Source organism: Ambystoma mexicanum, chromosome 1p, assembly GCF_040938575.1.
Source record: "Ambystoma mexicanum isolate Mex_15411 chromosome 1p, UKY_AmexF1_1, whole genome shotgun sequence".
In the NCBI taxonomy this organism is placed as follows: domain Eukaryota; kingdom Metazoa; phylum Chordata; class Amphibia; order Caudata; family Ambystomatidae; genus Ambystoma; species Ambystoma mexicanum.
This window is the reverse complement of record NC_090921.1, coordinates 662805802-662819742: the sequence shown is the minus strand read 5'-3', so window position 1 is coordinate 662819742 and position 13941 is coordinate 662805802. Positions and strand designations below refer to the sequence as shown.

Below are 13941 nucleotides of genomic sequence, written 5' to 3'. Positions count from 1 at the left end.
TCTTAAAAACAAACAGAGCTCTGTATTAAACATTAACGCAGAACGGCCCCTCACACTCAATGAGATACATGCTGTTGCTTGCCAAAGGCGTTGTTTTATCTCCTTTAGTTGCGAAACTGAATCTTTCTTTCAGAGTTAATGCCAACCATCCCCATTGACTCCCATCAATCGGGTTTACTCCCCGAATACCACAATCCTCATCAGAATTATCCCCTGTAATAGACAAGGTCCTGACTCCATCTCCCCTCATGGGAACCACCTCAGGGCACTCCAATGGCCGCAGAACCGCACTTTTCCCAACTTTCTTGGAGTTGAAAGGAGTTAGATCGTAGCCCAGTTGACGCAAGCTTGTCACCTCTTTTAATAGGGCGTCATAAACAATCCTCGACGGAATAGCGAGAGTAACACAATCACCCCCTATAAACTCAACCAGATGAATGTCCATAGTAGTGATCCCACCCCTCAGGAATCAAATAGATATTTTACAAACAATTTGGGAATGTTATCGTGGGCCGTCGCATTCTCATACCATCCGCCAACACCGGCACAGATCCCTTTCGAGAGACTGGTACCTCAGAGGTAGGAGTCCTAGTCTCTAAACAATCAGCTGGTGAAGTATGACACGGCACATGCATCTTAGTAGCATGCTGCAACCCCCCACTATTAGGTTTCCCTGCCTCTACTGGTCCAAAGGGCATAGCATCATGAGGAGGAAGCCTGAGCCCCCAGAGTCTTCTTTTGGCCCCACCCCTACCATTTGGCACTGCACAGTCACCTAGGGGCATCATTAGCCCGGGGGAGAGGTGGCTTAACAGAAACCATCCTAACATATCAAACAGCTGAGGCCCTTTCCAAGACTCAAGCTCAAAGTCATACAAAGCCACCCCCCCCGTTAGTCCCCCTTCCTCAGTAATAGAATTAACCCCCAAGAAAGGAGTTGGCTGTGCCACTTATTTGCAACCTCACTCTCAGGGCCTCATTCCGAGTATGGAGGTAGTCATGGCGCTATTTGCGCCATGACTGCCTCCTATACCGGTACCGACTCCGGTTTGGTGAGATGGGGACTTACCGGTCCATTCCGACCTTGGAAGGACCAGTAAGTCCCCATTTACCAAACCATTCCCCATTCCCATTGAGCCCCCATAGGGCTCAATGGGAATGGGGAGGGCGCAAATAACGGCCCGGCGTATGCCAAGGCCGTTATTTGCGCCCTGGTCCCCTAATGGGACCCGTAAGGTACGTTTGGTCTGACCAAACATACCTTACGGGTCCCGTTGGGGACCTCGGAATAGGGCGCAAAGGGATTACCGGCACCGGTGTCCTTACCGGTGCCGGTAATCCCTTTGCGGCCACCTCAGAATGAGGCCCTTAGTAACATTCTCAATAGTTATAATGGATATGTTCTCCTCCGAGATCAGGGTGCGACTCTTAACCAGCCCGAGACTCTTCGCAGACCCCTCGCTTTGAACTCTTGCAACTTTCTTCTTCTGTTTCGACTTAGCACCAATCTCCAGTGGTAGACAAATTAACCCTTTGAAGGAATTTCCTCTATGATTTCACCCCTTGGTCTTTTTTCTTGCTAGTGTTATTCATTTTGCTGCCTCTTTTATTAGAAGGTTGATCAGTCACCTTAGAGGCCGTATCCCGACATACAGAGGGGCCCCTATTAATACACCTCTCCGTCCTTGTGGGTGACCCCTTTGAGCTCCTCCCACTCCACTTGCATCCAATCTTTTTTATAGAGGTATCTTAACAGATCTTCTCTAATTTCTCCTCCATGTGTGAAACGATATCTCTAAAGTAGGTAGTCTCTCCTTTTTACTCATCACAAATATGTTCACAAAGCTTCTCCCAGGAGGCAAAAACCCAGTGAAAGTCAGCCCACGTCGGTGTGCACTTTACCGGCCGCACATCTAACCTCCGTGCAGACCCCACACCATCGGCCTCGTTCTGCGTGGAAACAGAAACTTCTGAGGCCGAAATCTCGCCTTCTGTAAAAATTGGTGGCATATTTGATAATGAGGGGCTCGGAGGATGGGGGGGGGGGATGGGTGCCCACATTTTTCTCCCACTGGACACTCTCCAAGGAACCCAGTCCACTTCACCCTAGCATTGACATTTTCAACAGAAACTGGTAGAGAGCCAAACTCACTCTCCTGGGTCTGGGCTACCTCCCCTCTGTTTTTAGGAACCGGGGGAAAGGTTCTCACCAATTTCAGCTTTATACCCCTTCTTTGTTTCTTTTCCTTGCATGGAACCACTCTCTTCAATTGTTGGGGAGAGAGGTAATGGTGTCGGCATAGCTACATTTAAATGATCTTTCCTAGTGGTAAACACTAACGGGGCCATGGTAACACCCGATTTCGAGGGGCCCGCTTGTTCTCTCTTCCTTAAATTGCACATGCCCCTCACAGCAAGCCCAAGATGAGAACGAAAAGTGAGATTCCAATAATTTAAACGAAAGGCAGTTTGATATACAAAGGAGCTTTTTCGAATAGCAACAACTCACCTCTGGAGTCGTGACTTTTTCAGTTCCCAGAAGTGTCAATATGTTATCCGAATTAACAGCACCTAGCGAACCAATAACAAAAAGGCAAGCAGACAGAGCTCTCTCCACCTCCCTGCCGAACCGCCAAACTGCTTACACTTAAGGAACACTTGCTGGAAGCGCTGCAAATACATATGCTTTCTGACTAGCATGAGTAGCTTGTCCGCAGTGGGTATGGGGCGCCTACATGCCACAAATCATGGAGAAGCCACCAACAGCTGGGAAACGTGGTTTCCCTTTAGATATTCAGTTGCTCATTGAGCATGCCTAGTGGGCCAATGAAGCCCGGGAGTGGGAGTTTGCTTCTCCAGCTTTGCAGGGCCCATTGGGCAATCAGTCTGTGAAACTATATGCCCAAATGTGTGTAGCAAGTGCACCTGCACCACCCGCATATTAAGGTCTCCTGCGGCAAGTGAGATGGAGGTGCTCTGGCTCCACTGCACATGTATTATTTATGTATTTATTTAATTATTTGCATTTGTATAGTGCACTTGCAGCCCAGGGGCATCGAGGCGCTGTTACAAGAAAATGTTGGACTTTTGATTTAGCGATAGGGCAGGTGGTAGGATGTCTCATGGTTACAGTAATACAAGCGTCATAGTTACAGTAATACAAGCAGAGTTATACAGATTGCTTCATGTCCCTGCTTCCAGTCTGCATGGTGCATGGGTGCCGGAGGCTTGGCAAGCAGCTGAGAAGGTGGTGTCAAGTCTGGAGCGGGAGAGGAGAGGTTAAGAAAAAAGCATTTTTGGCTGCATGCATGTGAGGCTGTGTGCACTTATGTATGTATGTATTTGTGTATGCAACGGGGTGTATGTGCAAGTACGTGCATGAATGAGAATACAGTGTAAAAAGTATGTATGGGTGTGAATGTGTGCACATTTCAATGGGAATGCTGTGTGAATGTTCTGGGTGTGCATGTCATTGATTGTGGGAGACGTTGTATGAGTGTGTGACTGCATGTGTAAATCAGTATGAATGTGTGAGTGTGTGCAAGGCTGGGGACATTGCTACAAGCAACATGACCATTTTGGCAAGGCATGTTTTGCTGGCATTCTCATTATGGGCAAAGCCAACTTCATGAGTGTTATTACGTTCTGGAGTGGGTTTGGGATGGTACTGCACTGGGGAGGACAGCACAGACATTTTCTTACAGTGGCATGGCATGTTTTACTGGCATTATGTGCAAAACCGACACAATGAGCGCTCTGTGTGGCCATACTGGCCTATATTGGTGGAGCCAGAATGGACGTGTTCTCATACTGTGACAGGGCAGTTTTGACTGATATGAAGGGTAAAGCCCTCATGAGTGTTCATACGTGACAACATTGGCCTACATTTGGTGCAGCTGGTCTGAACATGTTTTCTTTTAGTGGCATGGATTTCTTTTTATAGGGTGACCACAACACAGGAGTTTGTTCTTATGTGGGACTATTGGCATGTTTTCTTATGGTATAATTACTGGCATTATTTATTATTTTTTTGTATTTGATTTAATTGTATAAAATAATTTTTACAAAAGAAAAAAGAGAACGCCAGTGTTCTCAATTCATTAAGCATTCAGCAAGCATGAACTTGTATGGCACAGCCAGCCAGATTATACGGAGTTGAGGAAACGTTGTATCCGGTTTGTACATGTAAATGCCAACATAAGTGATGCATAGCAAACTAACCATGGAGCCACAAATCAATGCAGTGGTTAAGAAGTGCCTTTACCACCTACTCCAAATCAGACGGTATAATGCCCTGCCTCATCTTCCCACCGAGAAACCCTGCAGTCATATCACAGGGGTGCCATGAATCGCTTGTGCACCCAGATCATCTACTAAGGATACCGGGAAAGATTCACAGCATGGCTACAAAATTGCCACTGAGTCTCGACCACAACGGTCCTCATTTCGAGTTTGGTGGTATTACGGAGGTAAATCCTCTGAGATACCTCCAAACGGATTTACAAGTTACCACCACTTGGTCCTGTGGATTTACCACAGGATTACAAGTGGTGGTAGATGGTGGAAATCCCCATTTTCTGGAGTCCAAAGGACTCCCTTGGGGATTTTTGGCAGAATTACCACTACTGGAATTACGAGTGGTAACTCTGCCAATTTCTGGGAGGAAACGTGGAGGATTGACCTCCAGCATCATTCTGGAGGTGCATCCTCCACTTTTCCTCCAAATATCGGCGGAATTACCACTCGCAATTCCACCAGTGGTGATTCTGCCACAACTTGTAATTTGGCGGTGCGGGGAAAATGGAGGTAACAGAATTTCCTCCACTTTTTTTCCCACACCGCCAAACTCTTAATGAGGCCCAACCTTCCGCTGGCTACTGGTCAAAAGTATACACTTCCAAGTGCTTTGAATCACTCACCACAACCTTCAGGATCCATCCAAGGGAAACTCACTGCATGCCATCCAGTGAGGTCACTAATATCCACCAGTGGTATACTCCTAACAATTCCATGTCACGGCAGAAAGAGGCACAGTGCTCTGCGTTGTCCAACATAAAATATTCAAACTATCGATCTCACTTTGAGGAGAAATTTTCACAATTCAGAAACACCTAGTCTTTCATAAAATACTGGAGACTTGGTTACTCACTAAACTATGTCTATGCAACATCTCATCACCCTGATCAAACCAACTCCAGGCAAGAGCTGCACGGAGTAAATGCAACCCACAGACCTACACACTTGGATTAACTCCAACAAAAGTACCTGTGTAAATTAACCTTGGCATAATTGTTTGCGGCGGAATTGACAGTAGACAGTTTCGCCGCTAAACCAATTTTGCTGCGGCCATTATCAACAAAACCATGCCCACCCACCCCCTCAATACATCTCCACCCTCCCTGACACTTACCTTTTAGGTGTCCGCTTTCATTCTGACCTTGCGGCATTAGATCCATCCCTACTGCGCGTTTCGGATCCGACGCTGCATGGTCCACCTGTGTTCTTTTTTGTTTTTCCCTGTCCTCCGCCTCCAATCCTCCGGAAGCGGGCTCCCCCGCTACACCAAAGACAATCACTACCGAACATGGATGGGGAGCAGGGGACACCCCCCGCAACCCTCGCTCCCCATGTTCGGTAGTGATTTACCAATTTAGTCGATTTCAATCGATCGAATGATACTGGTTGAATTCAGCCAGATGTACCATTCGATCAATTAAAATTGATAACATTGGGTAATACCCAATAAAATGAACTCAAGGACGGCTCAAAAGTGTGAAACTCAGTATTTCCAAACTTTAATGAGAGATCTTAGGGAAGGTCTACCCATCAAAGAATCATCCTTGGACTAAAACTTCAAGCCACGCATCATCCCCAGACAGCAGCTTGAGGCACCGCAAACGTGAATAACCCGACCAAAGAACGCAAAAATAGGAGACATTTAAGAACTGGAGAGAAGAGAGAGAAAGTAAGTTTTGAGACAAGTACGTAAAACATGCAAAGAAGTAGATGACCAAATGGAAAATGGAAGTGAGTGCTAATGTTTTCGATCAAGATGGGCAAAGGATCAGAAACAAGACTGGGAGAAGAGGACCAAGGGGAGGTCATGGAGGGAGATTAAGGAGGTGAGGTGGATAGGAGCAAGACCATGAATGCAAGTAAAGGCGATGCAAAGTCTAGTTTGTGTGCATTGATAGTTTCAAAGCTCAAATAAACTGTAGAGGAGCCATATAAAAACAACTGAACTAATGAACAAGATGGGGCTCTGAAATTGGTATTCAAAGATTGCTTTTGTCACAACAATCGCTGGAAATGCTTGGAACTCGTACAAGCGGATAAACTATTTACAACTAAAAATAGAAATCTCTATCGGTAAAAGAAAAAAGACAATGCAAAGAACGTGGAAAAGAAGACGAGAGTGAAAGAGGTAGGAGAGAAATAGCAATAAGTGATGGTCTAATGGTTGTATGGGGAAGAAGAGATAAGAGATGACAAACCGCACAATTAATGTGGAGCAAAGAGGGGTGAGATGAGATGTGGGTAGGCTGGCCAAGAGAACAGAGCAATACTCAAAACGGGAGAATATCAGACAGAAAATGAGAAGTTTAGTACCGTGAAAGGAAGAAATGGACAGGCCTTACGAATATTGAAGAGATGGAAATGGCAGGTACGAGCTATGGTAGCAATTTGAGGGGAAAACGTTGTGAGAGAAAAATCCAAGACAACTTCTACGGTCCTCGCGGCAGTGGCGAAGAGATGGGAGGAGTGGGGCAGAGATGGGTCGGCAGGGCAGTGGTGGTGGAAGGATGGAAGAAAGGAATAAAAGGGTTCAAATTTGGAGGGATTAAGGTGAAGAGAATGACAGTGTATCCAACATTGAATAGCAGAAAGGCAATTAGAGAGAGAGAGAGAGTGCTGTAAAGAGCATCAGAAAAAGAGTAGAAAAAGAAAAAGGTCCGCGATTCCACTGCGTACAAGTGATGCGAAAGGTGAAATGAAGTGATGAGTGCAGAGAAAGGAACAGTATAAAGGGAGAAAAGAAGGGGACCAAGGACAGGACCCTGGTGGACACCACATTGAAGTGGTAAGGGGGAGATATGAGCAGACCAAGAGACAGAATAACTTATGTTGGAGAGATAAGAGTGAAACTAATGGAGGACAGAACCTGAGAAGCCAGAAGAAGACAGAGTAGAGACAAACATGGAGTGATCAATAGTGTCAAAGGCCACAGATTGTTGAGGTGCACTGACACAGAAGAGAGTTTGGTGTGCTGAGCAGAGAGCAAGGAGTTAGAAAACTGCAAAGTGGCATTTTACATAGAATCAGACTGGCAAACTCCCTATTGAAAGGGCGGTAGAAGAGAGTGCAAGTCAAGATAAGAGGGCACTTGAGTGTTCACAATACACTAAAGTATTTCGGTAAGGAAGGGAAGAAGAGAGATAAGATGAAAGTTACCAAAAGGGATGGGTCAAGAGAATGTTTTTTGGGAATCAGAAGAATGACAGCATGTTTGAAAGGAGTGGGAAAAGACAAGGTAGAGAGAGAAAGATTAAAGAGGACAATAAGCTAAGAAATGAGTCGGGGATATACTTACAGGATGAGAGGAGACGGAATAGGGTAATTGGGGAAGCAGTGGGGTGAGTGTGAGTCAAGAACGAGACAGTGTCAGAGTCAGAGAGGCGAGAGAAGGAGGAGAAAGGAACGGCAGAAGGGAGATGATGGGAAAGTAGATGGGGGATTGGGAAAGAAGAGAGTAAGGAAGTAGTTGGCGAGGCCAAGAGAAGAGAGAGCAAGATGCTGGGGTGCCCGTGGAGGGGTCAGAGAAAGAATGTGGTCAGGTATTTCTCCACTGTCATTTGCTTCCACTGTAAATGTCCCCACTGAAATATTCTCCAAGGTGCTCTCACTGCAATTTGGCTCCTGGGTTACCTCCACCCCTTCTAGTTTTCCCTCCAGGGTGCACCACTTCTCAGACTGAATCCTAGGTGCTCCAACACAGCAACGTGCTCCCAATGCTTCCCAAAGTGACTTGATCCCGGTGCCTCCCATCTGATCTGCTCTCAGGTGCTCTGCAGGGGGGATTCGCTCCTGTGTGTTCCTCCTGGGGATCCACCCGAGGTATTTTCCCAGTGTCATATTTTCCTGGGAGTTACCAATAGTGACTTTGCTCTATGGTGGTACCCTACATGGATGTCTGCATGACGAAACTGGATAGAAAACTTAAAATGACCACCAGGGTTTCGGCTGTCTGCTCCCCTCATGCTTAACCCTCCTTTCCACATATTATGCAAATCGACTCAGCCGACCACACATGGTAACTTAATACCCCCTTCCAACACACACACACTAAAAACCAGCAGAACTCTGTCTCTAACACCAACCTGCACAACAAAGTCCAACCCAACAGGACCCTATACGTTTGAGAACAGCGTGCAAGGCTTCCCACCGAATACAGATCCCTCAAGTGCCCATGGCACAAATCACCTAAAAGAAATACCCATACACAAAATTCAGGTTGCTCAGACCTGTTCGCACCAACACAACGCCAAAGATATTTTGCAATATCCCTCTGGCCGTACTCGCCTGTCTTGCATATCCCACAGCAACGAGACATGCAAATTGCAGAGGAGAACCAAGACTCTATGCAAATAGCAGAGGAGCACCATAAATAAGCATATGGCCTATCAAAGTAAACATTTAGCCAGAAAAGGAAATGCAGCAAGGAACACAAACCAATTTCCCCCAATTATTTCTGAACACAAGGATTAGAAAAAGCTACCATATTATACCAGTACAACGGAATGCCACCTCATGGCTGTGCCATTGGATGCCAGAGCTAAAAGTCTGCCATCTCAAAGGACTACATTGCAGTTAACATTCGAAAACATCTGACATCCCCACTCTGAAAAGTCTAGGAACTCCCCACCCTAGCAGAGACAGGATAGGCCAGTGTAGCTTCACCGATTTAGGAGATAGGTACAGGTCCAGAATGACAAAGGACCAAAAACACCCAAACATTTTAATGTAATCATTTGTTAGTAGTAATGTAATGTAAGTGCCACTATTGGTGGCCTCGCTTTTTGGCTGTGTAAAAAAAAAAGGGAGATGGGGTTCATTAGTGGGACATTGAGAAAGGCAGATGAGAAACTTGTGGTGTTGATGAGTGCAGGTCCAAAGTAAATGGTCCCTGAGTGGCCATCTGCTTTCTATGAGTTTGGCAGAGAAAACTTGGTAGGGAGTTATACACAGAGAACAGCCTTAAATCTAATAGACTACAGTGCTTTGGGTCTAGTAAGATGCTGATGTGGGAGATTGGGACAGGGCTGAAGATGAGATCTTAGCCGTGGCTCGATTAGTCTTGATGTGCTCACAGATAGTCCTGCGGTGGCCATCTGTGTGGGGGTTGTGTGTATAGTATAAGGTGGTAGGAGATTTTTGGAGGGAGACAATCAGAGGAGCGGAGCAGTAGGTCAATCTCTCTCTCTCTCTCTCTCTCTCTCTCGCTCTCTCTCTCTCTCTAATACATTGTATCCCATGTGCAACACAACAATTATCTGTGAGATGGCAGCTGAGGGGCAAGGGGCAGTCAATAAACTCCGGTCAATTTCCATAAGCTACAGTTAAGGGTAACTGGAAGCAAGACCACAAGACCATTAGGTTCAGAGAAAGGGATACCTGAAATCTGAGGGCACAATAGCCCATGTTCCCTTGCTTAGCACGCTGGTTGGCAAACTCTTCTCACACTATCCAAAATGAAACACCAACATAGTACGCTCCTGCAGTCCCCAAAGGGTGATATCAGTCAAGATGTTCATGGCCACCTGAAGCTTTTAGGTTTCCAGATTATATTCAGCCATTATTACCACCCAATCAGAAACTAATGTTACTTATTTGAACCTGTATGAAAATGCTAGGATGACTTTTTTTGAGATATGATTTCAAACTAGGACAACAGGATCCCTGTATCTTGTACCGTAATATGGTAGCATAACGAGTTTAACGGTTAAAGAACCATTCTGAGTCTAACCCATTTCATCAGTTTGTTTGACATTGAATTGCACAAGTGGAAACGGAAGTGACGTTCGCATGGATCATCAGGTTCCACCAACAGCTGCAGCACAGCTCTTTCCACTCCTAGACCAGCACTGTTGTCTTCTCCCGTATATAAATAAACATCCTTCCCCATAGTTCCGAGCCGTAATCCATTCTCTACCTGTCACCCAAACATGCTCCCATCTCTTCCCATTCTCAGGCAAGGTCCCCTCCATCGCCTTCCTATGCCGGATTGTTTCTATTCTAGAGGTGCACCTTTCCCTTAATGCTCCTAGAAAATCTTCTACATGAATCAATCCCTGGACAAGTTCCCAGTTGTTCCTCTGCCAAGACGAGCTCCAATATCTACCTGTTCCTAGCTCCCCACTCTTCCCATTCCTAGACAACCTTCCTTCAAAACCCTGTTCGAAGGCAAGCTGCATTCTACTCTCAGTTCTAGGCAAAACCTCTTTGTTGTGCTTTTTTAACAAGCTTCCATTTCTCCTTGTTCTTATGAAACCTTCCCTTCTATTCCCATTTTTGCGAATGTTCCCTTCTCATTTTAACCCTAGTCAAGTTCCCTTTTCCCCTAAGCTGTGGTTTTTTAAAACATATACATATATTTTATGTAATTCTCAGATGGCGCCTTGTCTTATCTGGTACTTAGATAAAGCACTTTCTTTTCCTGTTCGTAAGCAAGCACCCTTCTTACTCTTTTCTTAAACACACTCCCTCTTCTTAATGTTCCTAGTGAATCTGTTCTCTTCCCGTTCCTTGGCCAGCTCCCTTCTGACCATGTCGCTATATAACCTTCAGTTCTTACACAAGCTTCCTTGTCTTCACGTTCCTAGGCCAGCTCCTCCCTTCCTGTCCCTTGACCAGCTCCCTGGACCATGACCCTATATAAGCTCGCTTCCCTTAAGTTCTTAAACAAGCTTCCTTGTCTTTATGTTCCTAGGACCGCTCTTCATTTCCAGTTCCTCAGCCTGCTCCCTTCTGGTCATGTCGCTATATAATCTCGCTTCCCTTCAATTCTTAAGATTCCTTGTCTCCATGTTCCTACGCCCGTTCTTCCCTTCCATTCCCATGTCCATGTCCCTATATGATGTTGTTTCTCTTCAGTTCCTTAACAAGCTTCCTTCTTCTCCTGTCCCTAGTAAATTTCACGTTTCTTCCCATTCCTAGACACTTCTTCTCTTTCCCTGTCTAGACAAGCAATGTCCCTAAACATGCGTGCCCAACCTGTTCTCAGAAACAAGGCTCAAACACTCACTGCTTTGTCAAGAGCTTGGCATTTCCGCAGAGCAGTCCCACGGTTGAGGCGTTGACATTGCCCAGGTCGACATTATCAAGCTCCTTGTCATAGTTGGGGAAAGGTGCTTTGCTGGCAAAACAGGAGAACCGGTCCGCACGCTCATCCTCTAGACAGCAGTCATAGTGCCTTGTCCTCACTGTCAGCTCCTGTTCACAGAAATCCGACAGCACTTCTTCCCACTGGAGAGGAGAGAACACAGAAGACATGAGGTGTGATCATGGCCGAACGAAAGTAATAAGCCCTTACATATTCCCTCTCCACCGAGTCTGCCCCGCAGAACTCTCGGCCAAGTGCATCCCCAATACAGCTTGGTTTCTATTGGGTAATTATCAACCACCAGAGCTGGCGCCTTCGCTGTGCAAAGCCTTAACTCCTAATGACCAGTTTCCAATCTTTGAGCAATTAGCCCTAAGTGGCCTTGCATCCGTTCATACACAGGCAGTATGAGTAGAATGTGATAGCAACCAATCAAAATAAGTGCATAAACAGATTTGCATGCATGGTGTCCACTAGATCATTATGAGTTGGCTGGTGAGGTGTTAATGTGCCGGTATTTCCGTTTGCCAGCACGTTACCGCACCGGCTAACTACAGGTTTGGTGGTGGGGTGGCTGGAATTAACTCCAGCTCAAAGCTGGAGGTAATTCTGGCACCCCACCATCAAAAGCTGCCTGTGTTACCAGCACCAGTATTACCAGTGCTGGTAATACCAGCAAATCCCTCCATGGAGTCCTCTCCTACAGGACTCCATGGAATGGGGATTACTGCCCTTTCCAGCACTTGTAATTTGGTGGTAATTACGCCAGACCAAGTGCCGGTAACGGTAATACCGTTTGGTGGTATGCCACCGAATTTAGCAGCGGGATACCACTAAAACTGTAATGAGGCATACTGATGCATCAGGAATTTACACTTGGCATATATTGACAATATTGTATTGCAGAGCAGGCATTAATAACGTGTTACCAATGGGGATGTCAGTTCGTATAGCCTGTTTTGATCCCATGCACACAGTAGGCAAGCATTAGTGCCAAACAACCAATAGGAATAGCGGCTGGCAGAGCGTGCTTTGTTTATTTGCAGCCAAGGTGACTGTTATTGGTACAGCATTTTTTTAAGCCCTCTCTGCTGAGCCATTCACGCCGTGCCCGAAGTGGGAAGGTTGACTGGCACAGCAAACGTTGGATCCTTACAGCCTGGGGCAATGTTGACTGGTACTTTTGCAACTCTCGATAATGCAAGTGGAAGCGCTCCTAGGACACTTGCACTATCATGGACAGGATATGTAAGTGGCACCACTCCTTGGACACTTTCCACATCGTGATATGATATGATATGGCATTTATAACGTGCCTATACACGTGTTTCAAGGCGCAACGCGGCAAGGGAGGGGAACAGAGGGAAGACAAAGACAATGATCTTACTAGGCCCAGTGAGATTGAGATCGCGCAAGTGCAGGGGAGGGGGGAAAGGGAAAAGGAGCAGTGCAATACATAGGATCAACAGTAAATAAATAAAATAATAAGAACAATAGGTAAAAGTGCGGCCAGCTTGTGGAAAGTGCAGGGTAAGTGCAGGCATCAAGTGTCAAGAGCTGGTAGGGGACTGTAGGAATAAAGAAACAGCCCTCAAGTGCAGGTGTTCCCCGGAAGGAGGTGCAGGTGTGCAACTAATGGGGGAGGGAACCTGGGCCCGAGATCAGAGGGTAGCCAGGTGACCAGTGCAGTTTCAATCCAGAGTTCAGCAGGGGAGATGAGGAGAGAAAGCAGAAGATGGTTCTCCTCAAGTTTCAGGGAGGCTGTTCCAGAGGGAGGCCCCAGCCGAAGATAGAGATCTACCACCAACTCGTTGCTTTGAGAAGCGACTGACCCTGAGGGAGTTGGAAGAGGATGAGCGAAGAACTCACGAAGGAAGATATTCAGAAAGAGAGAGTTGAAGGTATTGAGGCCCTGGGCCCCAGAAGGCCTTGTGGACAATGCAGAGAGTGTTAAACGTAATCCCCACAGCCACTGGGAGCCAGTGCAAATATTTCAGTCCTGGAGGGATACGATCCCTGGGCTTGAGGCCAAGGACAAGTCTCGCAGTCCTGTTCTGGATGAGTTGCAGAGGGTGGAGAGTAGAAGCAGGCAGATTTAGAAAGAGGCTGTTGCAGTAGTCCAGCCTAGAGAGAACCATTGCTCTGGAGACAGTGAGCTTCTGGGGGAAAGAGGAAAGACAGTATACCGCTGAGGAGGTGCAGCTGGTAGTGTGACTTCTTAGAGACGTCGGAGATGTAAGGAGAGAAGGAGAGTGTGAAGTCGAAGATGACCTCAAGGTTTTTAGCCTCACAGGTGGGAGCAGGAAGAGGGCCAAGAGAGGCCGGCCAGAGAGCGACAGGAAAGGAGGGAGCATGTGTGCCGATGAGGAGAATCTCAGTCTTGCTGGCATTAAGGCAGAGGTCATTGGTGGCACACCACTCCTAGATAGCAGACAGTCAGAGATGAGCGAAGGAGAAGAGGTCGCGGAAGGGAGCCTGACAACGAGTTGAGTGTCATCCGCATAGCACTGAAAGTTGGGGTAGAGAGCGGCAATGCGGTGGGCAAGAAGTACCAGGTATTG

At 46.6% G+C, this 13941-nt stretch overlaps 1 protein-coding gene across 1 annotated transcript in view; it reads right to left on the bottom strand.

Annotated features, from left to right (window-relative positions):
• ECM1 (extracellular matrix protein 1) overlaps nucleotides 1-13941 on the bottom strand; it is a 98898-nt gene that overhangs the window by 33260 nt on the left and 51697 nt on the right. Inside the window, exon 5 of the mRNA XM_069649731.1 lies at nucleotides 11303-11523. Within this exon, the coding sequence (XP_069505832.1) occupies nucleotides 11303-11523 (221 nt within the window). The remainder of the gene's footprint in view (nucleotides 1-11302; nucleotides 11524-13941) is intronic.